Here is a 23,428-nt window from a genome sequence, read left to right on the forward strand (position 1 = left end):
TGTACAACTTTTCTTGCCACATTTGTTAAATGAATCACTGCCGTGGTTAAATTAGTAATCCAGTAGTTCAGTGAATCTAGTTTCCCCATTGACCCGGTTGTTAAATGAATCTGTCTTCCCCATTGGTTGCAAAAGGTGATCACATGACCCAGGGACACCGCAACCATCATAAATGTGAGTCAGTTGTCAAGCATCCAAATGTAAATCAGGTGACCAGGGGGATGCGGCAACAGTCAGAAGCTGAAAAATGGTCATAAATCACTTTTTTCAGTGCCCTTATAACTTCGAACGGTCACTAAGTTGAACTGTTGTCAGTTGAGGGCTACCTGTAATTCCTCCCTTGTTACGAATAAATAATTGCAACCCAGCCATTTTCAAATGGCCTACTTAATTTATATATTTAAATTATATTTATAGACTCTATGTATGGTCCTGATTTTTTTGCAACTGCCCTAGTTTGTTGGATTGGAAAAAATGGAACAAAAATGTTTATTTACTCACACACACACACACACACACACACGCACACGCACGCACACGCACACACGACCACACATAGGGTTCCAGTTAAAATGATTTATTGTTTACGCCTCTTCACAAGAGTCTAGTCTCCTAACTGTTAGCACTAAATTGGCACCAGACAAGAGTCAACAGAGTTTAAGTGGGGGTTGAACATTTGTGGGAATGTAAGAATTCTAGCCTGATTACTTGCTTAACTCCATCCCCAGCCTCTGCCTGCTCTTCTGCAAGCTTTTGCTGACTGATTAAGCAGTTCCTAAAGTTTTCTTCCAAAACTTGGATGATGAATTCTTACATTCTAATATGGTAGAACAGTGATGGCTAACCTTTCTGCCAACGCGTGCCAAAAGCGGGGGGGGGGGGTCGCAAACGCATGTGCCCACACCCATAATTCTATGCACCCTGCCCCCCGCGCATGCGCGCACGATCCCCCCATGCTCCCCCCGCTTTTGGCACGCGATGGCATGTTGGGCCCGGTAGGCCCGTTTTTTTGCTCTCCCCAGGCTCCAGAGCCTCTCTAGAAGCCTGGGGAGGGCGAAAACGGGCTTCCCTACCCCACCCCGGAGGCCCTCCAGAGGCCGAAAACAGCCTGTTTCCCTACTTCTAGTGGGTGAAAAAGGCCAAAAAAATCAGCTGGCCAACACGCATATGTGCGCCGAAGCTGAGCTCGTGTTCCCACTGATATGGCCCTGCGTGCCACCTGTAGGTTCGCCATCACGGTGGTAGAAGAATAGCCTTCTAAAGGATTACCATATCCAAATATTTTTTTGCCACAATAGCTAAAAATTCTGGGAATTATAAACCCAACAGACTTAGAAAACTTCAGATTGATGAAAGCTTTTACAGGTAGTTCTCAATTTAACAACCATTCATTTAGCAACGGTTCCAATGACAATGACACTGAAAAAAGTGAATTACAACCAGTCCTTGCGCTTACAATTATTGCAGCATTCCCATGGTCACATGATCAAAATTTGGGCTCTCGGAAACCGGCATGCATTTACAATCATTTGCAATTTCCCCAGCCAGCTTTCAACAAGCAAAGTCAACGGGGGAAACCAGATTCATTTAACGACCACATGAAACACCTAACAACTGCAGTGGTTCACTTCGTGATCATGGCCAAAAAGGTCGTTCGAATTGGGTGTGACTCATTTAATGACCGCATCACTTCGCAATGGAAGTTTCAGTCCTAATTGTGGTCATAAGTCGAGGACTACCTATATAGAGGTTTACACCAATCTTCTAAGGAACTTCATTTATTTCCAGAGCCTCTTGAAAAAAAAACTTACAAGGAATTATTTTGTGTCCTAAAATCCTAAAACAAATATTCTTTTCCCAGGCATTAATCAATGGAAGTTTCCTCCTCCAGCTTTGCATGACTAAAACCATGTTGAAAGAAGCAGATGTTACAAAACTCAACCTTTTTAGAAGGTTCCCCAGAAAATTTGGAATTTTTGTTTGTGGTCAGAGATGATGGGAACGACAGAATAAAATATCTGGGAAACATCAAGATAAGAAGGCGGACACTGTTCTCAGTCATGGAATTCCCCATATGTTATCATAATACAGGAATTAATCTATCCTTGTCACACAATGCTATATTTTATCTCTATTCTATATTTCTGTAGAAATAGGGAAGACCAGGGGTGAAATGTAAAATGTGTTACTACCGGTTCTGTGGGCGTGGCTTGGTGGGGGGGGGGTAATGTGACTGGGTGGGCATGGCCAACTTTTTTTTAAAAAAACTTTTCAAAGCATTTTTTCTAATGCTTTGAAAAGCCTCTGGCGATCAGGCAACTCAGCTGGGATCATCAGAGAGGCATTTAAAAAAATGCTTTGAAAAGTCTCTGAGGATCCTAGCTGAGCCATGCGATCATCAGAGGCTTTTTTCTTTTTACTTTTAAAAGCATTTTTTCGTCGGAAGAGGTTGTAGAAAAAATGCTTTTAAAAGTAAAAAAAAAGCCTCTCATGATCATGTGACTCAGCTGATCATGGTGGGGGGGCACAGGGATTTTTGCTACCGGTTCTCCGAACCACCCGCCACCATCGCTACCGGATCGGGCGATCCGGTCCGAACTGGGAGCATTTCACCCATGGGGAAGACCATTTATTCTCAAAGTCTCAGCCAGCTATCAGTTGTTTAGTTTAGTTTAGTTTAGTTTAGTTTAGTTTAGTTTAGTTTAGTTTAGTTTAGTTTAGTTTAGTTTAGTTTAGTTTAGTTTAGTTTAGTTTAGTTTAGTTTAGTTTAGTTTAGTTTGCTTTGCTTTTTGCTTTGCTTTGCTCTCATTGCACCTCGTACAACGAAATTAAATGCCATCTTCAGTGTACATTATAACTATAAAAATAAAACACAAGAACCCATCCTTCGCATTCTACACAATTGAATTGAAAACCCAATATTGCATTAATATTGCGCTATACAGTAGAATTCAATACAGTTACTGCCCTGGGATAGAAGCTGTTTTTCAGCCTATTTGTCCTTGTTTTTATTGTCCTGTACCGTCTGCCAGATGGTAATAGTTCAAAAAAAAGGGTGCTCAGGATGAGATGGATCTTTAAGAATGTTTTGAACTTTCTTAAGGCAGCGGGAGCTTATAAAGCTCTTCCAAAGAGGGGAAGAGGGCAAGCAATGATCCTCTGGGCAATGACGTCAACCCTCTGGAGTCCTGTCCTGTCTGCCACTGTGCAATTGGCAAACCATACACAGATGCAGTAAGTTAAAATATTCTCACATCACCTTTAGGGTCAACTTTTTTTAAAATTAGCTTTTGGGTTTTTATTCTCTCTTGATATGCTTGAAGAATGTGGTAAACATTCTAGAAAGATTACACCATGTCCAGGACCATGTCCAGGACCTTAGTAGTATGACCATTTCCCCAGAACTTAAAGTTTCTTACGTGTGAGACACCAGAGAACGGCCTCTTCAGTTGAGTAGCTCTGTTTGAAAAGCCAGTATTTTTGGGATGGCAGAGAACGATTCGGTTCAGTCAATATTTGGTCGCTTTCCACTATAGAAAAGAGTTCCTTGGTAGAAGCTAATGAACACAAAGCGATGAGAACACACATGAGGTTTTAATACATCGTAGTGAAAACTACCCCGCCCTCTTCTAAGTAGCCCCTCCATGTTTCTGTTCCAATAAATAATATACAATAAATCAGAAACTTTCTCAAAAAGACACAACGGTTCACACAAAACCTTGGGAGCCCAACTGTGATAGCTTAGTGGTGCATCAACTAAAAGAGTAATTTTTGTGTAACCAGCTAGAGATAAAAATCGTGTCTTAGAGTTCTTTCACGTTTATAGGGAAAAGAACAGATTTTAGAATGGAATGGAATGGAATGGAATGGAATGGAATAGAATAGAATAGAATAGAATAGAATAGAATAGAATAGAATAGAATAGAATAGGGATAGGGATAGGGATAGGGATAGGGATAGGGATAGGGATAGGGATAGGGATAGGGATAGAATAGAATAGAATAGAATAGAATAGAATAGAATAGAATAGAATAGAATAGAATAGAATAGAATAGAATAGAATAGAATAGAATAGAATTCTTTATTAGCCAAGTATGATTGGACTCTCAATGTACATAAAAGATATACTGTAAGTGATAAATTATGATCATAGTCATCATAAACATTTTATGATGGATTTATGATTTATTATGAACTTGGAATATGACAAGTGTCAGCACGTCAACATGCATTTATCCTAGTGCTGACATAAGAAGGAGAACGCAGGCGTCTGCAACGGGACGGTTGCCTTTCACCTACTTATTTCCTCTGGAGATAATGTCCCCTAGGAGATGGATGGGAGGGGGGAAATTCTTTGAATTGGAGCAGTAGATTAGGGGTGAATGATTGGGAAGATGGCCAATGAATGCAGAGGAGTGGGGGAAGGAAGAGGAGGGGTTTTGGGTCAGCACGTCAGTGCCGGCTGCAACAAGTCGGTGTAAAAAGTGCTGTGCTTAATAAAATGGAAATTTGTTTTATAAAAGACTTTGTTTGCGATGCAATTTATTTGAAGACAGCCTGAAAACCTGACAACAAGGTTCCTTTATGGAGGACAGCCCAATGTTTGACAGTTAAATTTCAACATTTTCTTTAAAAGAAAACATTAAAATGCATCAGAGGAACAGAGAAGAAAACCAAGCCAAACACTACCAATGTTCATCATTGGCTTTCTTCTAAACTGGCATCCTCTATGCGGGTTGCATCTACAAATCCCCACATCCCAAGTTCAGACTTCCCTTGGATAGTATAAACGTTGTAATCTGAACACATTTAGAGAAGAACAGATTGAGGAGAGCAGTTCTTTTATTGTGAAAAGTCTACTTCTACAAATTTAGATGCCTGGCCCATACCTACCTGACAGAAGAGACTTAGACTGTGGTGGAACAAGAATAGCATCACACATGGTAGATCCAATGCGGGTCATCATGTCAGAATCTAGAGGCAATCAAGCAAAAACCAGCTAAAGGTAAAGGTTTTTCTTATCCAGTCATGTCTGACTCTAGTAGGTGTTGCTTGTCTCCATTTCTTAGCTGATGGACCCAGAGTTGTCTGAACAATTTCCATGGTCATGTTGTGGCTCCGTTACCTGAGCCTGTGTTATCGGAGGGAGAAGGCTCCGAACATGAAGGAGAGGAGTTGGCCAGGCCTCCCTCTCCAGGACCCTCCTCTCTGGCAATGCCTCAGGTGTCTCCTGAAGAAGAGATTGGCCAGGAGCCAGGTATCTCCTCGCAGTCGGACAGTGACGGAGATAAGTCTTGGCTGGATCCACGCCAGTGTCAGAAAGATAGGCGCGTGCAGCAGAAAAGGAGGCGTGCCAGAGATTAGGCTGAGTCACTGGACCACACCCCACAGGTGATAAAAGGGGGTGAGGTGGCCATTCAGACTCTGTGACAGACAAAACAAACTACTAGCGAGTCACATTCTATCTTTGAAACAACGTTATCTGCCTTGGATTTAATACGGACTGGACTTGACAATTCTTGAACTGTGTGTATCTTGTTTGGGTTTATCTGTCGGAGGAACACCCCCTCCCTCTGAGTAAAGTTCTTGGCAAGCAGCTACTGGGTTGCTGCCAAGCCTCTTATCGAAAGAATTTGTTGTCTGCCAGTTTTATTTAACCCCTGACTATCTGTTTGTGTGCATGTGTGAGATGGGGACAGAATAGGTCAAGTGGCCAGCATGACTATACACTGAGGCACATAGAACTCTGTTACCATCCCACCAAAGTGGTACCTATTAATCTACTTGCATTTGCATGCTTGCAAACTGCTAGGTGGGCAGGAGCTGAGGCAAGTTACGGGGGTTCACCCCATCATGCTACATTTGGGTCTCAAACCCAGCCTGACAAGCTGACAAGCTCAGCATCTTCAACCACTGAGTCTTTGTGTCCCCTAAGCAGAAACTAAGCCACATTTTAATACTGTTATTCTCTTGGACAGGAAGGCAGTTAAAAGCCGAGTTACCGTAGACCTGAAATGTTCAGAAGCTACCAATGGAGGGGGGGGGATTATAATCTGAGAGGAGATTGAAAATGAAACACCCTAACCTGGAATATGACATATTTCCTATATGGAGGACAGCCCAATCTTTGAAAGCATGACAGCCTAGTCTGATTTTAAGAAGGGTTGCCTTGTCAAGTCCAGTTTAAACTTACATTAACATTAATTTTAAGTCTTCAAGGTTCTCTTTAATGGGGAGATTTTTGAGCCATACGGATGCCAGGTTCAGGTCTTAGTCTACAATCTTTCATATAAGCAGTAACATCAGTTACATTTCTATTTAAATTAGAAGGATTCTGTCTAACAGCTGTCCATACGTCTACTTTAGCTGAGTGTTGAATCCGTATGGAGACAGACAGACAGACAGACATATAGATTAGAGAGGGAGGGAGGGAGAGAGGAGGGGCAGGCAGACAGGCAAACAAGGCTATGCATCTGGCTGCAATTCCAAGCTGAAGGAAGTTTCCAAATCAGATTGGAACATCTAAGCAAGGAGATGCCTGTAAAATATTTCAATTGTTTTACAACTTTTATGCATGCATCAAATAGGCTTATTTGTTTATTAAATGTTATCTACCGCCCATCTTGCCATCTGCCAGCTCTAGGCGGATCACAACCAAGTAAAAACAACAGGGTAAAACATTAAGAAGCACAAATATCCACATTAAAAAAATAACAAAGATAACGAGGAAGGGAGAAGGCTACGAATGAAATGGCATCTAAAAAAACCTAAATCAGCAAGCCTCAACTCCTCATGAATACATGAATATGTCCTTACAATTGTATTGACTTGGACGGTTTAAAGCTGCCACAATAAATGATAGGTTTGTTGTTATTGTTGTTAATTGAAATATATTATAGCTGCTGCCCTCTCCCACACACTCTTAAGTCAGAGGTCTTCAAACTTGGCAGCTTTAAGACTTGTGGACTTCAACTCCCAGAATTCTCCAGCCAGCAAAGCTGTAAGTTTGCAACTCCAAGTTTAGAGACCCCTGCTTTAAAGTAACAAACGGAAGATTTCCTGGTTTGTTACCCATAAAAATAATAATGAAATCTAGCTCTATCTAGCCTTCTTGGATAAGCCAAATGTAACTAGGTGCTGCCACCTAGCTGGCCATCTGCATATGAATGTGCATTTGTGTGCATGTATACATTTATGCATGCGTACATTTATTTGTACATGTGTGTAATAAAATTATATAATTATATAATAGGCCCATCTGAATATTCCGCCTATAAAAGACATAACTGACCCCCATTCTACTGAGACACATATCTGAACATCTTCCTTCTACCTTTTGACACCTGGCAAATCACCCCCAAATCTCCTACCTTTCCAGAAATAAACGCGCTGGAAGCCGATGAAGAATTTTTCTATGTCTTCTGCAAGCTCAGAAGCTAAAAAAGAAAAAAAGAAAGAAAGAAAACACATAATTTGCTTTCCTTTTCCAAGGAGTCACCATTGGCATCCATTCTGAGCATCAGAGGGCAGAATAAAAAATAAATAACGCAGCAAATCTGCTGATTTTGAAATACGGATGAATGCAGGATTAAAGACTCAAGTTTTGGATCTAGAATGGGGAACCATACTTGCCTACATATTCCTGCCAGCCATGTAGAGTTTTATAGGTCACAACCAACACCTTGAATTGGACCTGGAAGCAAACTGGCACCCAATGCAGCTCCCAGAGCAAAGGTGTTACATGCACCATCCTTGGAGTATCCAAGATTGCTCACACAGCTGCAGTCTGTACCAACTGAAGCTTCCAGAAACATTTTAAGGGTAACCTCGCGTAGAGTGTGTTGCAAATCCAAACAGGAAATGATCAGGGCTTTAGTGACATGTACTTATTCACATATAGACTGGGTGAAACCAGGCTTAATAGCAGTGACTGTGAGAGGGATCTTGCAGTCTTACTGGACAACCAGCTAAATATGAGCTAACAGTGTGCAGCAACAGCCAAAAGAGCCAATGCAATCCTAAACTGCATTAACAGAGGGATACAATCAAGATCAAGTGAGGTACTAATACCACTCTACAAAGCCTTAGTAAGACCACACCTAGAACACTGCATCCAGTTTTGGTCACCACACTATAAAAAAGATGTTGAGACTCTAGAAAGAGTACAGAGGAGAGCAACCAAGAGTATTAGGGGACTGGAAGCTAAAACATATGAAGAACGGTTACAGGAACTGGGTGTGGCTAGTCTAGTGAAGAGAAGGACCAGGGAAAACATGATAGCAGTCTTCCAATATTTGAGGGGCTGCCACAGAGAGGAGGGGGTCAAGCTATTTTCCAAAACACCCAAAGGCCAGACAAGGAACAATGGATGGAAATTGAACAAGGAGAGATTCAACCTGGAAATAAGAAGAAATTTTCTGACAGTGAGAGCCATCAACCAATGGAATAGAAGTTGCCTTCAGAAGTTGTGGGAGCTTCATCACTGGAAGCTTTCAAGAAGAGACTGGACCGCCATTTGTCAGAAATGGTGTAGGACCTCCTGATTGGGTGGGGCGTTGGACTAGATGACCTACAAGGTCCCTTCCAACTCTGTTAATCTGTTAATTACACTATCTAGTCAAATGGTTGCCCAATCTATTAACTTACTCACTTACCTCCAGCAAGCACTTGGTCTCCAATTCTGACTGTGTATTGGCTCTTCCCTTCACTGTACTTTGCACGTTGACATATGTCACCTTGCTGACGGGTTGAGCTTCCATCCCAGTCATTAAGGTTGCAGATCAAAGCACCTGGAGAACTCAGCAGGCTACAAGCAATACTGCCTGGATGCAAGGAAGAAAAATTTACAGGGTTCAGTTCTATTTACTTTGTTTCTGAATCTAATAATAGTTTGATCTTGGCAGTGAAAATTTGGAGAAGTGTTCAATTAACCTTCTCAGTAATTCTGCTAAGAAGGGGAAAAGTCTTGCTTTTCCCCTTCATAGGAAGTATAAAAGAACTCATTCCATTCAATTCATCTTGGAAATTCAAGAAGCTCGAGAAGACACCGGGCAACCCTAATTCTTCAGGAATATCCTCTGTATCACGGATTAGATCTACAACTTCAGCACAGACCAAGGGAAGCCAGAGACTGAAATATTGTGCAGTTACATGGTCATTCCAAGGAGTGTCAAAAAAAGAGAGAGATGCCTCTAGATATATGTCTCACACTACAGAGGAACACCTCTGTTATCACAGAATAGATCTACAACTTCAGCATGGTCCAAGGGAAGCCAGAGGCTGAAATATTGTGCAGTTACATGGTCATTCCAAGGAGTGTCAAAAAAAAAAAAATACCTGAAAGATATGTACCTCACATTCCAGTGATTCTCACTCCCCTTGTATATTTCAGTCCAATTCTGATATATTCATAAATGGTCTGGAAAACTTGGGTAAATGGAGCAAAGTATGGTCCATTCATCCCTTATCTGAACTTCTGAATTTGATTCTGAAATTGTGTATCAGTATGTATTTTTAATTAGGGCATTTGAAGGATTCTTGACTGTAAGGGTATTTTATTTTTCAACATTTTCTTGCTTTGTTCAACCTACATCCTGCCTTTTCTATAATGGAAAAGCATGGTCCTTCTTCCACCACATTTCAACCTCACAACAACAGTGAGAAATTCAGATTGACATAAGATCACCTAGTTGCAGGGCTGGGCTTCAAAAATTTTAGCAAGGGGTTCTCTCCCCAGTTGCTGGGTGAGCGTGGCCATGGTGGGCGTGGCCTCATCGGCCTCCTGCACCATTGGGGGGCCATTTTTGCCCTCCCCGGGCTCCAGAGGCTTTTCTTGAGCCTCCGGGAGGGCGAAAACAGTACCAAACCTCTTACCTGCATCCAAAACAGGCCGTGTGGGGACTCCTGGGATGGGAGGGGAGGGGCGTGGTAGGCGGGGCCAGCCAAGAGTGGGATTTGGGGGTTCTCCAAACTGCACAGAATCTTTGCTAGAGGTTTTCCCGAACCCCTGCGAATTCCCAGCAACCCACACCAGCCTAATTGGCTTCACAGTTGTGAGGATTTAGATTTGTTTCTCCCCAATCCTAGTTTGGCTAGAACAGTGGTCTGGAGCCGCATGTCGCTCTTTCACCCCTCTGCTGTGGGTCCCTATCACTCAAAATATGTGTCACAACCGCCAATGTGCACACACAATTTATTGAGCTTTTCAACCCCTGGTAGGCCAACTATGGATAAATCCAAGAAAAGAAAGTTTCAGAAGGAAACAGAACATTTAATTCAACTATATATACTAGTTTTGTGGCCACTCAAGAAATAGTCAGGCACGGGAAGGGTTTTGTGGCTCCCGGTGTTTTCTTTTCTGTGGGAAATGAGTCCAAATAGCTCTTTGAGTGTTTAAGGTTGTGGATCCCTGGGCTAGAAAGACGTTTTCAAAGTCACTGACATGTTTATAAACATTTAAAAGAACAACAAGAACAAACTCCAATGGAGGAAGAAATGGCAATTCTTCCATTTTCTTTTCAATTACTCTCACATTCCAGAAAGTTTGCACACCACTTCCTGAATTATAAACTGTAACATCTGCAAGCTTAACCATTATCACTGACTAATAAAATGTCATCACAAGTTACCCTGTCTTGAAATTAATCACATAGAACTTTATCACCTATGTTGTTGTTAAGATAAAAAAAAAAACTTGATTTCTACTCCAGTGGGCAGAACTCCTAAGCACATAGTGTAAAAGAAATTATGACCTTCTCATCCCCAGCTGTAGCCTAAACAATTACCTCCATCAAGTATGAGCTGGCTTAGGATAAAGCCATCACAGCAAGCATCTTGGTGGCAAGCTTGGCGGCAGAAGAGATGAACATCTGTCAAAGATGTAGCAGATGCTGATACAACCGAAATGCTGTACACGCCAGAAACAACATCCTGGAAATCAGTCTTCTCAAATGTCTTGACTCCCACTGTCGTGAATTCTTGTCCTGGAAACAAAGGGGCAACTGTTTCTAATAGCCTACTCCCTTCGTTGGAACGACTTTGTGAGAATGTCCACAACACACTGTCAAAATTCCAAAAATCCTATCTTTTTTTTTTAAAAAAAAGTTACTTGCTCCTGGCTTGAAGTGAGGTAGAACTTTTTAAACTGCTCTCTGTTGTACACGTAGTCCAGAGATGGGTTTGTGGAGTTGGGATCATAGAAACATTCAGGAACATAGAAGAGTTCAGAGGCAGATGCATAAATAAATGTCTTAAACGTATTTATTCATATAATAAATCAAGGACTTCCGGCGGTGACGTCATCACGAATGGGTGAGGAAACGGAGGCTCCGTCTCTGAAACCCAAATTTCCTCATTAATTGCTCTTTAGGGGCATTCCCGAACTTGGAGGGATCGGGAAACGAAAGAGGAATTCGCGAAGCCCCCTGGTGTTGCGCTGTCATCAGGGAGGTCGAGCGATCAACCTCTTAAATTGGTGGAGAAGAAGTCGGCCTTATCGGCGGACAGGAGGGATGGCGCCCGCCTAGATCGAAGCAAAAAGTGGAAGCAAATCCGAGTGACTGTCAGATAGATCACCTACAACAGAGACGGCAAATGGGACGCGCGAGCGAATCAGAGAAAGACAAGTGAGTTACAACAGCGGCGATACAAGAGGAGAAGGAAAAAAGGGGGAATAATTATAGCGCGGAAGAGAGAATCCCATAGAATGACTAAGCAAATATAAGAAAAGGAGAAATAGCGCTCGAAGCGGTCTGACTGCGGACCTTTACAGCTGATCAAAGGGAGCAGCCTGTGGACTTTGTGGATATAGAGACAAGCTGTTTGATCTTGGGAATTATAACTGATTCAAACCCCAAACATTGGAAACCGAATACAGAGACTGAAATACCGGACTAAGTGGTGAATTTCACGGATACAGAAGATCTGTCGGGATTTCGAACTCTGGATTTACAAATAACTTTGGATAATAAGAACTCAAGTTTAAAAAAAAAAAAGATTTGAAAATTGAATGCAGAGATCCGATGACTGGGAGAAGAAATTAAAAAAAAAAGACTGAGACGACACAGATTGCGTTTTTCATGATTGTGAAAGAACAGACTGAGAGAGGTAAAGCAAGAAGACAATAAGGACTAAAGAAAATAAAAATTAAGTGAATTATTAATTTTGAAATGTTTAATTAGTTAAAAAGTTTAATATTTGAAAGAAATATATAAGTTGACAATATTTTTATAGCTATAAATTGTATTGTGGAATTGTAGTTAGACAAGGAATTATTGTTAAAGCGAAAGACTGATTTTTATATATCTCTGAGATAGACTGATTGAAAAAGGGGGTAACTGAAAAGATTGCTAATTAGAAAATTAAGAAAACTAAATTAAAATCCTGATTGATAAGTAAATAGATTTATACTGTGAACAAGAATTAATTGCTTAATTGGGATAACTGGCAATATAATATAATATAACTATATATAAGTTGTGTGGTGTATAAGTAGTATTTGGAGGGGAAAAGAGATATTAAGGAATAACTTAATAATTGATGTTAAGGTTGGAAAGCTTTACACGAATATTAAAAATGTCTACAACATCCACCATAACAAAGACAGGGAAAAAACCTACAACTAGTACGTTAGTAATGACCCCTTCCCCCTCACAACAAAAAACAATAGATAGCATGATGGGGAAAGAAAAAGAAAAAGAAAAACTGGAAATGGCACCTAATGTAATACAAGATATGTTTCAAAAGATCCAGGAAACACTGCTTCAAACACAAGAAAAAATAGCTGAAAATCAGGAAGAAATGAGAACGTTCCATGCAGAGATCAGAAATGAATTAGGAGAAGTTAAGGAAGATATTAAGACCATGAAAGATAAAATTGGGGGCATTCAAAATTCTATAGCAGAAAATGAACAGAGAATTAGGAAAACGGAAACAAAAATAGATCATGTGGAATTAAAAGTAGAAGCAATGGAACAAAAAACCCTACAACTAAACAAAGAAATGTCAGATTCCTTGGCCATGCTCGAAATGGAAAAGGCCTCATACTTCTTGCGTTTTCAAAATGTCCCAGAAGAAAAAAATGAGGACTTAGAAGGAAAGATGGTGGAGATTATTGCAGGAATGATACAAAAAGAGCCAGAAGAAATAAAAGGACAATTGGAAGAAACTTATCGTGTACAAACAAATTATATAAGAAGACACAGATTGGCGAGAGAAGTCCATGTTAAATTTTTAAAAAAATCAATCCGAGATGAAGCCTATAAGAAATCTAGAGAAGAAACGGTGATCTATAATGGAAAAGAAATTATAATTTTAAAACAGATACCCTGAAGAGTAAGAAATCTACGACAACAATATCAGTTTTTAACACAACTACTGATCAAATACAAGATAATGTATAGATGGTTGCCAATAGAGGGGATCTTAATTACGTGGGAAGACAAAAGATATAAAATAGATACTCTAGAAAAGGCAAGAGAATTTCATAACACACATTTTAGACTAGAAGTAGAACAGGAAAGTAAGGAGGAAACAGATAGTAAAAGTCAAGAAGAAGAACCAACAGAAACAAAGGAAGAAAAAGAAATAAGACAGAGGCAAGAAAAAGAGAGAGAACAGAGAGAAGGTGCAAAACCTAGAGAACGGATGGAAACAAGAAACACCAAAAAACAGATATAATAGGCAATGGATGAACAGATCAAACTCTTTTCGGTAAACATTAATGGCTTAAATGCCCCAAAGAAAAGGAATCAAATTTTCACAAAATTACGAAAATTAGAAGCAGATGTAATATGTCTGCAAGAAGTACACATTCAAAAAGATTATCAAAAAATCCTAGAAAACCCCAAATTAGGAAAATTATATTTATCTCTGGCCCCAAAAAAGAAAAAAGGAGTAGTGATTTACGTAAAAGAAAAAATACAATCTAAACTAGTTTATACCGATGAGCAAGGTAGAGTGGTGATGGTTGAATTAGAAATAGGAAAAAGGAAAATGTTAATTGTAGGGATTTATGCACCTAACCAAAAACTACAGGTTTTTTTTAAAGACCTACATATAAAATTAGCAGAATTAGAATATGATGATATTTGTGTAATAGGGGATTATAATGCAATAGTAAATGCAAAGAAAGACTATAAAACTGGGAAAAAAAAACAAAAGAAAAAAGAAATACTTCCAAAAGAATTCTTTACTATGGCTGAAGAACTAAACTTGGCAGACGTATGGAGGGAAACACATGAAGAAGAGGCCCAATACACCTTTTACTCCCATCCGCATAACTCCTGGTCAAGATTGGACATGGCATGGATGACCCCAAGTATCAAAACAGAAGTAGAAAAAATTGAGATAGGCACAAACCAATGGGCAGACCACAATCCACTATTCATAAACTGGAAAGGGGAAAGAAGACGTAAGAGATGGACAATGAACCAAAGATTATGTAAAGAAAAAGAATTTAATTTGATGTTAGAAAAGGAAGTAAAAATATTCTTTCAGATAAATAAAATAGAGGAAACCTCTTTACAAAACACATGGGATACTTTAAAAGCATATATAAGGGGCCTAGTAATAGCATATACGAGGAAAAAGAATAAAGAGAAGAAAAAACAATTAGATAAATTAGAGAAAGACCTAAAACAAATAGAACAAAAACTCCAGGAAAAGCCCCAGAACAAAACAATAAAAGAAGAATGGGAAATGATTAAGCATAAATTGAATTTGATAAACCAAATAGAACTAGCCCAAAAAATAAAAATGGCGAAACAAAACTATTTTGAGCACGCAAATAAAACGGGCAGATGGCTAGCCTATAAACTGAAAAAAGAACAGAAAAAAAGAATGATATACCAATTGAAAGATGATAAAGGAGAAATTCAACATAGTAAAGAGGCCAAAAAAGATATTATTAAGAAATTTTATGCGAATCTATATAATCAGGGGAAAATAGAGGAAGATAAAATAAAACAGTACATAGAGAAATCAGGAATGCCAAAAATCACAGAAGAACAAAGAATTACTCTCAATAGGCCAATAACCAAATTAGAACTAGATGAAGTACTGAAAAAGCAAAAAAACAATAAAACACCGGGTCCTGACGGGCTACCGGTAGAAATATATAAAACAATGCAAGAAGTATTGGGAGAGAATATGTTGCGATTATATAATGAAGCTATGGAGAAAGCCAAGATACCAAATTCATGGACAGAAGCCATAATAACAATCATTCCAAAAGAAGACACAGATCTCCAGTTAATACAAAACTATAGACCTATTTCATTATTGAATGCCGATTACAAAATATTTGCAGCAATCTTGGCAGAAAGAATTAAATTAGTATTAAATACATATATACACCCAGACCAAAATGGATTTCTGCCGGGACGCCAAATAAAGAACAACATGAGAATAATACTTAATGCTTTAGAATACTATGAATCACACCCGGAGAAGCAGGCAGTGTTGGTTTTTCTTGACGCCCAAAAGGCCTTCGATAACCAAAATTGGAAATTTATGATTGAACAACTACAAAATATGCAAATTGGGGAAAAATTTGGGAAAATTATAGCAGAAATCTATACCAAGCAATCAGCAAGGATAATTATGAATGATGATATAACAGACAAATTTAATATAACAAAAGGAGTTAGACAAGGCTGTCCACTTTCCCCCTTACTATATATTCTATCATTGGAAACCCTGTTGAAAAAAATTAGAGAAGATCAAGGAATTGAAGGTTTAAGGATTAATAAAGAAGAATACAAAGTTCAAGCCTTTGCTGATGACTTAGTGTTTTTGACAGAAAATCCTATGGAATCTATACCTAATTTGTTTCAAAAAATAGAAGAATTTGGAGAAGTGGCTGGACTAAAAATTAATAAAAATAAATCGAAGCTAATTGTTAAAAAACTTACGGAAATCCAAACAAAAGATTTGATAGATAATATACAAATTCAAACAACAAAAAAAATAAAATATCTAGGAATCTGCTTATCCACAAGAACATCAGCAATTAAAGAAAATAATTATGATAAATTACTAGAACAAACAAAGAAAGATTTAGAAAAATGGGAAAATTTACACATTTCATTCCTAGGAAGAATTTCGGCTATCAAAATGATTATATTACCTAAATTTCTATATTTGTTTCAGGTCACCCCAATTAAAATAGATAAACCGTTTTTTGAAAAGCTGAATAAAATAACATCTAAATTTATTTGGCAAGGGAAAAGGCCACGAATAAAATTTAAACTGCTTCAGGATACAAAAGATAGAGGAGGAGCTGCACTCCCTGACTGGGAGATATACTACCAAGCAGCAGTACTATCGTGGGTCAAAGATTGGATAGAATTAAAGGACTCTAGAACTTTAACAATTGAGGGACACGAACTTCAAACTGGCTGGCACTCCTTTATGTGGGATGAGAAATACAAAACACATTCATATTTTAAAACACATACAATAAGGAACTCACTATTACAAATTTGGCTTAAAATTAAAAAACAACATTATATGAAGATACCAAATTGGCTAGCACCGGCGGAATCAATTAGACACCCAAATTTAACAGATAAGACAAAAATAATTAGATATAAAGATATAATTGACTATCAAGGCAAACTAAAGACAAAACAACAATTGGAGACAGATTTACACAGAGGAATAGACTGGTGGACTTACACTCAAATACAATCTAAATATAGAGAGCATATAAAAACATATGAAATTTACAATCAAAAACAAGAAATAGATAAAATTATATTAGATTCAGAAAATAAATTAATTAGTAGAATTTATAAATTTCTCCTACGCTATAAATTGGAAGAAGAGACAGTCAAAGAAACGATGATTAAGTGGGCTCAAAATATCAAACACACAATACCTTTGGAAAAATGGGAAAAGTTTTGGCAGGAAAACCTAAAGTTAACGAAAGCAACGGCGTACAAGGAAAACCAACTGAAAATGTTTTATCGGTGGCATATGTCTCCAACCAGATTGGCAAAAATACAACCTAAAAATAGCCCAATTTGTTGGAAGTGCAAAAAGGCACAAGGGACTTTCTATCATTTATGGTGGACATGCCCGGCAGCAAAAAAATTTTGGTCTAACATCAAAAAATGGTTGGAACAAATAACAAAAACACAGATTGAAAAAGAACCAGAAACATTTTTATTAGGAATATTTAACAAATCATACCCTAAGGATATTAAATATCTTACAATTCACATATTAACTGCTGCAAGAATAATCTACGCAAGAAATTGGAAACAAGAAAAAATACCAAGTGAAACAGAAGTAATAGGGAAAATTTTAGAATGCGCTGAAATGGATAGGTTAACCAAAGAACTACAAGAAAAAGAAGAATCAGACTATTATAAAATATGGAATAGTTGGTATAATTGGTTAAAAATTAGAAATATACAAAAAATATAGGGGATATATTACCGATTGATACATATATATGTAATAAAAATATTATTAGATTACAGAAAGGTGAAGGAATATATTATAAGTAGAATTGTAGAACGTCACTCTGAAAAAATGCTTAAGAAGAAATTATATTCTTTTTGTGTATATGTTGTATAAATGTTCGTTGTGTATATGTTACGTATGTCTTTTTTAATATTTATATTCAATAAAAACTATTTAAAAAAAAAAAAAAATCATATTAACTATGTACAACAGAGATCAAGTCTCATGAGGAATAAACATGAAAAGAGAGAGATGGAGAGAGAGAGAGAGAGTGAGGTGGAAAAGGTTGGAGGGGGTTTTATACTCAGGGTAAGCCCCTCCTTTCCACATAGGGGTGGAGACACTCTCTGCCTCCACTGGTGTCTATATGACACATGTGCCAATGGCTTGCAAATACTTGACAGGGTTTCAACAGGTTCTAACCAGTTCTGGAGAACCGGTAGCGGAAATTTTGAGTAGTTCGGAGAAATTCTGACTGGCCCCGCCCCCATCTATTCTCTGCCTCCCAAGTCCCAGCTGATCGGGAGGAAATGGGGATTTTGCAGTATCCTTCCCCCGGAGTGGGGTGGGATACTTCTCCTGCCACGCCCATCAAGCCACGCCCACCAAGCCACGCCCACAGACCCGGTAGTAAAAAAATTTGAAATCCACCACTGACATAGTCCTCAGATTATGACCGTCATGGAGCCTGCCCATCGTGGTCGCAACTTCTGATTATTGTTAAGTACAAGGACAGGGTTGTTTTTTTTCAAGGTCATCGTAACTTTGAATCATTGTTAAATGAATGGTCACAAGCTGAGGACTACTTATACTGTTATTGTTATTTGTATTGATCCGTAGGCTTTTGTGCTTCAAGGAATTCATTTTTAACCATTGATCTGTTTTCACAAACTTACTGACTGGCAGCATACATAGGGAGGCAGTGAGGCTGGTGGTGACCAGCGACCGGCCAGTTTAGGAAGATCTGTTCTGACCCATCTCCCCAAACACGACAAACCCTCTGAAGTGAACTCAAAGATTCCTTTAATTAGGAGTGCCGACAGTCCCGGCACAAAGTTTCTCTTTCACCTCAGGCTAACAAGTCTGCCCAGCAGGAGATGAATAGTTGTCTGCCACATCTATTCATCTCTGCCCCCTGCCTTTTATCCCCAGAGCTAGGGTGGGTCTTCGCTAGCAGCTGTGGCTCTTCCTTCCCAAGGACCGGCCCATAGATTTCCACTGCTCTCCTCTCCTCTGCCTTCTGCGCATCTGCGCATCAGGCACTGGACCCAGCTGTTCCTCCTCTTCCTCATCAGCCACCTCCAGACCTGGGGGCTGTTGACCAGTGGTGAAATCTATTTTTTTTTTACTACCGGTTCTGTGGGCATGGCTTGGTGGGCGTGGTGGGGCTTGGTAGGCATGGCAGGGGAAGGATACTGCAAAATCTCCATTCCCACCCCATTCCAGGGGAAGGATACTGAAAAATCTCCATTCCCACCCCACTCCAGGGAAAGGATACTGCAAAATCCCCATTCCCTCCCCACTCCTGGGGGAAGGATATTGCAAAATCTCCATTCCCACTCCACTCTGGGGCCAGTCAGAGGTGGTATTTGCCGGTTCTCCAAACTAGTCAAAATTTCCGCTACCGGTTCTCCAGAACCTGTCAGAACCTGCTGGATTTCACCCTTGCTGTTGACTCTCCATCTGAGGGCTGATGGATGGCCCAGGCTCCACCTCTGTCTCTCTCTCTCTCTGCCAGCTTCATTCCCTCTTCCCTCTCAGAGCTCTCAGGTTGCCTTGCTGCTGACTCTGACTCCCACACCTCCTCCTCCTCTGATTCGGCTGCTGGAGGGACCAGCGGCTGATGGGCCACAAGAAGATCATTTAATGCAGGGTTCCCCAACCTATGGGCCTCCATCCACTAGTGGACCAGGCCACGGAAACAGCTGGAGAGCAACGCGAGCAAGTGCATCCTCACTTGTACAAGAAGTGAGCGAGCACGTGTGCACGTGCTCCCTTTAAGTGAGTGGCAGGGACACGTGCATGCCACTCGTGCAAATGGAGCTGTGCACGCGTGCTTGCTGGCCGCTTGCATGGAACCATCCCCTCTCTCCACCCCCCCAGTCCGCAAAGCCGAAAACAGTGGAAACTCCGATCTAGTGGATATCCAAACCCACACCAACGTCTTCTGAACCTCAACTTGAGCATCATAGCTCTAAAGCATAAAATTGTTGGTGGTCAACTCTCTTGCACAGACCCTGAGAGTAATTAAAGCTCTTCTGTACATACCTTTCTTCAGGTACGCGCTCAACGAATCTTTCTTCTCTGGGCTTCTCACTTTAATTAGGCAGCTGAGACTGGCAATGCTGGTGGCGAGAGAATTCTCCCAGGCACCTTGAACCTAAGATAAAGAAATATTCAGAGAAAGCTAATTTGTAGTCGATGATATGGGCTGCCGGATTGCAGAGAAGAGCAACTCATATGATCCTTGCGGTTTTAATTTGAAATTGGTTTTAACTGGGTTGTTTTAAATTGAGGGCCAAAATCATTTAATGTCTTTTAAACTGCTTTTAAATTTTATATGTTGTGTTTTACCGTGGCTGTTCACCACCCTGAGTCCTGCTGGAGAAGGGCAGTATACAAATTAATTAAATAAATAAATAAATAAATAAATAAATAAATAAATAAATAAATAAATAATAATAATAATAATAATAATAATAAGCTGTACTCGGAACAGCTTACATCCTCCGACGATACCTTAACAGTTCCTAGGTCCTTGGTTAGGACTCAAGCTGCTGAGCTATTAACCAGCCTCAAAGGCTGTGAATCTCACTAAAGATTAACCAATAATAATAATAATGATAATAATGATGATGATTATGATGATGATAAAGGGTCTGGAGGCTAAATCATGTGATTAATGGTTGAGGGAGTTAGGCAGTGGTGAAAATCCATTTTTTTTTTACTACCGGTTCTGTGGGTGTGGCTTGGTGGGCGTGGTGTGGTGTGGTCTGGCTTAGTGGGTGGGGCTTGGTGGACAGGGCAGGGGAAGGATACTGCAAAATCTCCATTCCCACCTCACTCCAAGGGAAGGATACTGCAAAATCCCCATTCCCATTCCACTCTGGGGCCAGCCAGAGGTGATATTTGCCGGTTCTTCGAACTACTCAAAATTTCCGCTACCGGTTCTCTGAACTGCTCAAAATTTCCGCTACCAGTTCTCCAGAACCTGTCAGAACCTGCTGGATTTCACCCCTGGAGTTAGGTTATGTCTAGCCTATGGAAGAGAAGGAGTAGAAGGGACATGGTAACTGTCTTCCATTACTTGAGGGGCTGTCACAGGGAAGACGGGATTGACTTCTTCTCCAAAGCACCAGAGGGCAGGGCAAGAAGCAATGGGTGAAACCTTGTTAAAGAGACATCCAACCTAGAAGTAAGGAGAAATGTTTTGACAGAACAATTAACCAGTGGAACAGTTTGCCTTCAGAAGCTGTGGTTGCTTCATCACTGGAGGTGACAGCCACCTGTCTGGAATAGTATAGGGCCGCGATGGCGAACCTATGGCACGCGAGCATTGTGGGCACATGAGCATTGGCCAGCTCCAGTGTGCATGCATGTGCCAGCCAGCTGATTTTGGGGTCTTCTGGACCCACTGAAAGTCGGGAAATGGGCTGTTTCTGGCTTCTGGAGGGCCTCCGGAGGCTCAAAACGGTTCATTTCCCGACTTCCGGTGGGCCCAGAAGGCCCATTTTTCACCCTCCCAAGGCTCTAGAAGCTTTCTAGTAGCCTGGGGGGATGAAAAATGGGCCTTCCGGGCCCACCGGAAGTCAGGAAATGGGCTGTTTCTGGTCTCTGGAGGGCCTCCGGGGGGTGGGGGGGTGGGGAAGGCCGTTTTCTCCCTCCCCAGGCTCCTAGAAAGCCTCTGGAGCCTGGGGAGTGAGAAAAACGGGCCTACCGGGCCCACCGGGCCATCACATGCCAAAAGTGGGGGAGCACGCGCATGCATGGGGCACATTGAATTATGGGTTTGGCCACGCGCATGTGCAACCCCCCCCATACTCTCCCACTTTTGGCACACAGCCATCACTGGTATAGGGGGTTGGACTAGAAAACCCCCAAGATCCCTTCCAATGTTATTATTCTATGTTTTATACAACCAGACAAAGTTAACACTCCTCTTGTCTACTTGTCTCAAATTGTGTAGGGTGGGGCGTTGGACTGGAAGACCTCCGAGGTTCCTTCCAGCTCTATTCCGATTGAAGAGCTGGGCCAGAACTAAACTTCTATTAGAATGTTTGGAAGTTGAAGATCTGAAGGAGTCTGACTTTGGAGAACACTGCTGTGCGAGATTATTTACAAACAGCTGTGCTTGTCAAGATGAGATGTCCAGTGCAATCCTCTATGGGTTTACACCAGTGGTGGGTTCCTCCCGGTTCGGCCCGGTTCGGCCGAGCCGGTAGCGGTGACGATATAACGTCACCGAACCAGTTCTGCCGCCCCCGCCCCCCGCGTTATTCTTACCTTTTATTTGGCCCCACCCACAATCTATTGCTGCCTCCTGAGTCCCAGCTATCGGATAGAGGGAAAAAAAATGTTTAAACTCTTGCCACGGGGCTTCAAAGGAACGCCCTACAGCTGATCAGTGTTAAAAGAAAACAAATGAGTAGACCAGTGCCTGCAAAAATAAATGGGTAGACCAGTGCCTGCAAAAATACATAGGTAGACCGGTATAGCTCTGCAAGCAGTTAAAAGCCTGGTAGACCAGTACCTCTGCTAAATCTTAAATAATTGTCATATGACCATTAAGCCACACCCACAAAATAAGACACACCCACAGAACCGGTAGTAAAAAAAATTTAGAACCCACCCCTGGTTTGCACAGAAGATAATTCCACTGAATTGCTCCATCACTGGAGGTTTTCAAAAATAGACTGGACAACCATTTGATCAGGATGATATAAGGTCTCTGCTTTGAGCAGGGGGCTGGAGAAGAAGACCTCCGAGGTCCCGTCCAGCCTTATGATTCTATGTTCTACACAGTGGTGAAATCTGGCTGGATCTATCCGGCTCGCACGAACTGGTAGGGCCGGCGGCGGGAGGCTCCACCCACCCACTGGGATATCATTACATCCATTTTTGACCCTGAACGTTCTGTGCATGCGCAGAAGAGGTGCACACACACTCACATTTCTGAACCGGTAGCGAAGGTAACTGCATTTCACCACTGATTCTACATTACAGTGTCATACTTGTAATGTACATGAGTGGTGCGGTAGCTTAGAGGTGGAGCTCTCGTCTCACAATCAGGAGGCTATGAGTTCGATCCTAGGTAGAGGCAGATATTTCTCTGTCTGGGCACACTGGGAATATATCTGCTGAACAAAGCTCCGTATTGGTGACAGGAAGGGCCTCCGGCCAGTAAAAACTCAGCTCCATTCAATTGCCCAGACTCCACCCCAATGCAAGGAATTATGGGGTCGTTAAAAGAAGATGATACTTGTAATGTACATGGAATAAAATCCACTCCCATGGCAGGGTTAAGATTAAGCCCTTGATCTTAAAACACCTTCTTAATGCTACCATTTTTCAGCTTTCAAGCCCTTAATGGAGCCCCATTTGATGGATCTCAAAGCACACTTAAAAGGAGAAGGTATCACTTTTAGCTCCCTATCTTATCATCAGAAAACAAATGTACGTAGTTACCAGTCCAGAAGTAGAGCAGTTATAATTGCTCTCCCGAGCACTGTACAGCTCGCACAACGTTTCCGAGCCCACGGTTGATATGGTGAGAAATCCACAGGACTCATCCTCTTCACACTCTGTAAACATCAAAAGATGTGTCACGTGAGCTCTGGAATCAATACCACTGCCTTTGCTTGAGCAACGAATGCAACCAGCAGTAGATACACTGGTCTTATTTTAGATAAGCTCCTCTGTTCAATTGGACAGCATTTGACTTTGTATATTGAGCCTCTAC

At 40.8% G+C, this 23,428-nt stretch overlaps 1 protein-coding gene across 1 annotated transcript in view; it reads right to left on the bottom strand.

Moving 5' to 3' along the window:
* Positions 1 to 23,428, bottom strand: part of TG (thyroglobulin) — a 178,295-nt gene that overhangs the window by 107,596 nt on the left and 47,271 nt on the right. Inside the window, exons 21-27 of the mRNA XM_070940321.1 lie at positions 23,155 to 23,270; positions 19,738 to 19,849; positions 10,785 to 10,982; positions 8,655 to 8,822; positions 7,371 to 7,436; positions 4,894 to 4,974; positions 3,420 to 3,557 (exon numbers count right to left, since the gene is read on the bottom strand). Coding sequence (XP_070796422.1) covers positions 3,420 to 3,557; positions 4,894 to 4,974; positions 7,371 to 7,436; positions 8,655 to 8,822; positions 10,785 to 10,982; positions 19,738 to 19,849; positions 23,155 to 23,270 — 879 coding nt within the window. The remainder of the gene's footprint in view (positions 1 to 3,419; positions 3,558 to 4,893; positions 4,975 to 7,370; positions 7,437 to 8,654; positions 8,823 to 10,784; positions 10,983 to 19,737; positions 19,850 to 23,154; positions 23,271 to 23,428) is intronic.

Source organism: Pituophis catenifer, unplaced genomic scaffold (assembly GCF_029215685.1).
Source record: "Pituophis catenifer annectens isolate HBS135680 unplaced genomic scaffold, rPitCat1.0.hap2 SCAF_3, whole genome shotgun sequence".
Classification (NCBI taxonomy): domain Eukaryota; kingdom Metazoa; phylum Chordata; class Lepidosauria; order Squamata; family Colubridae; genus Pituophis; species Pituophis catenifer.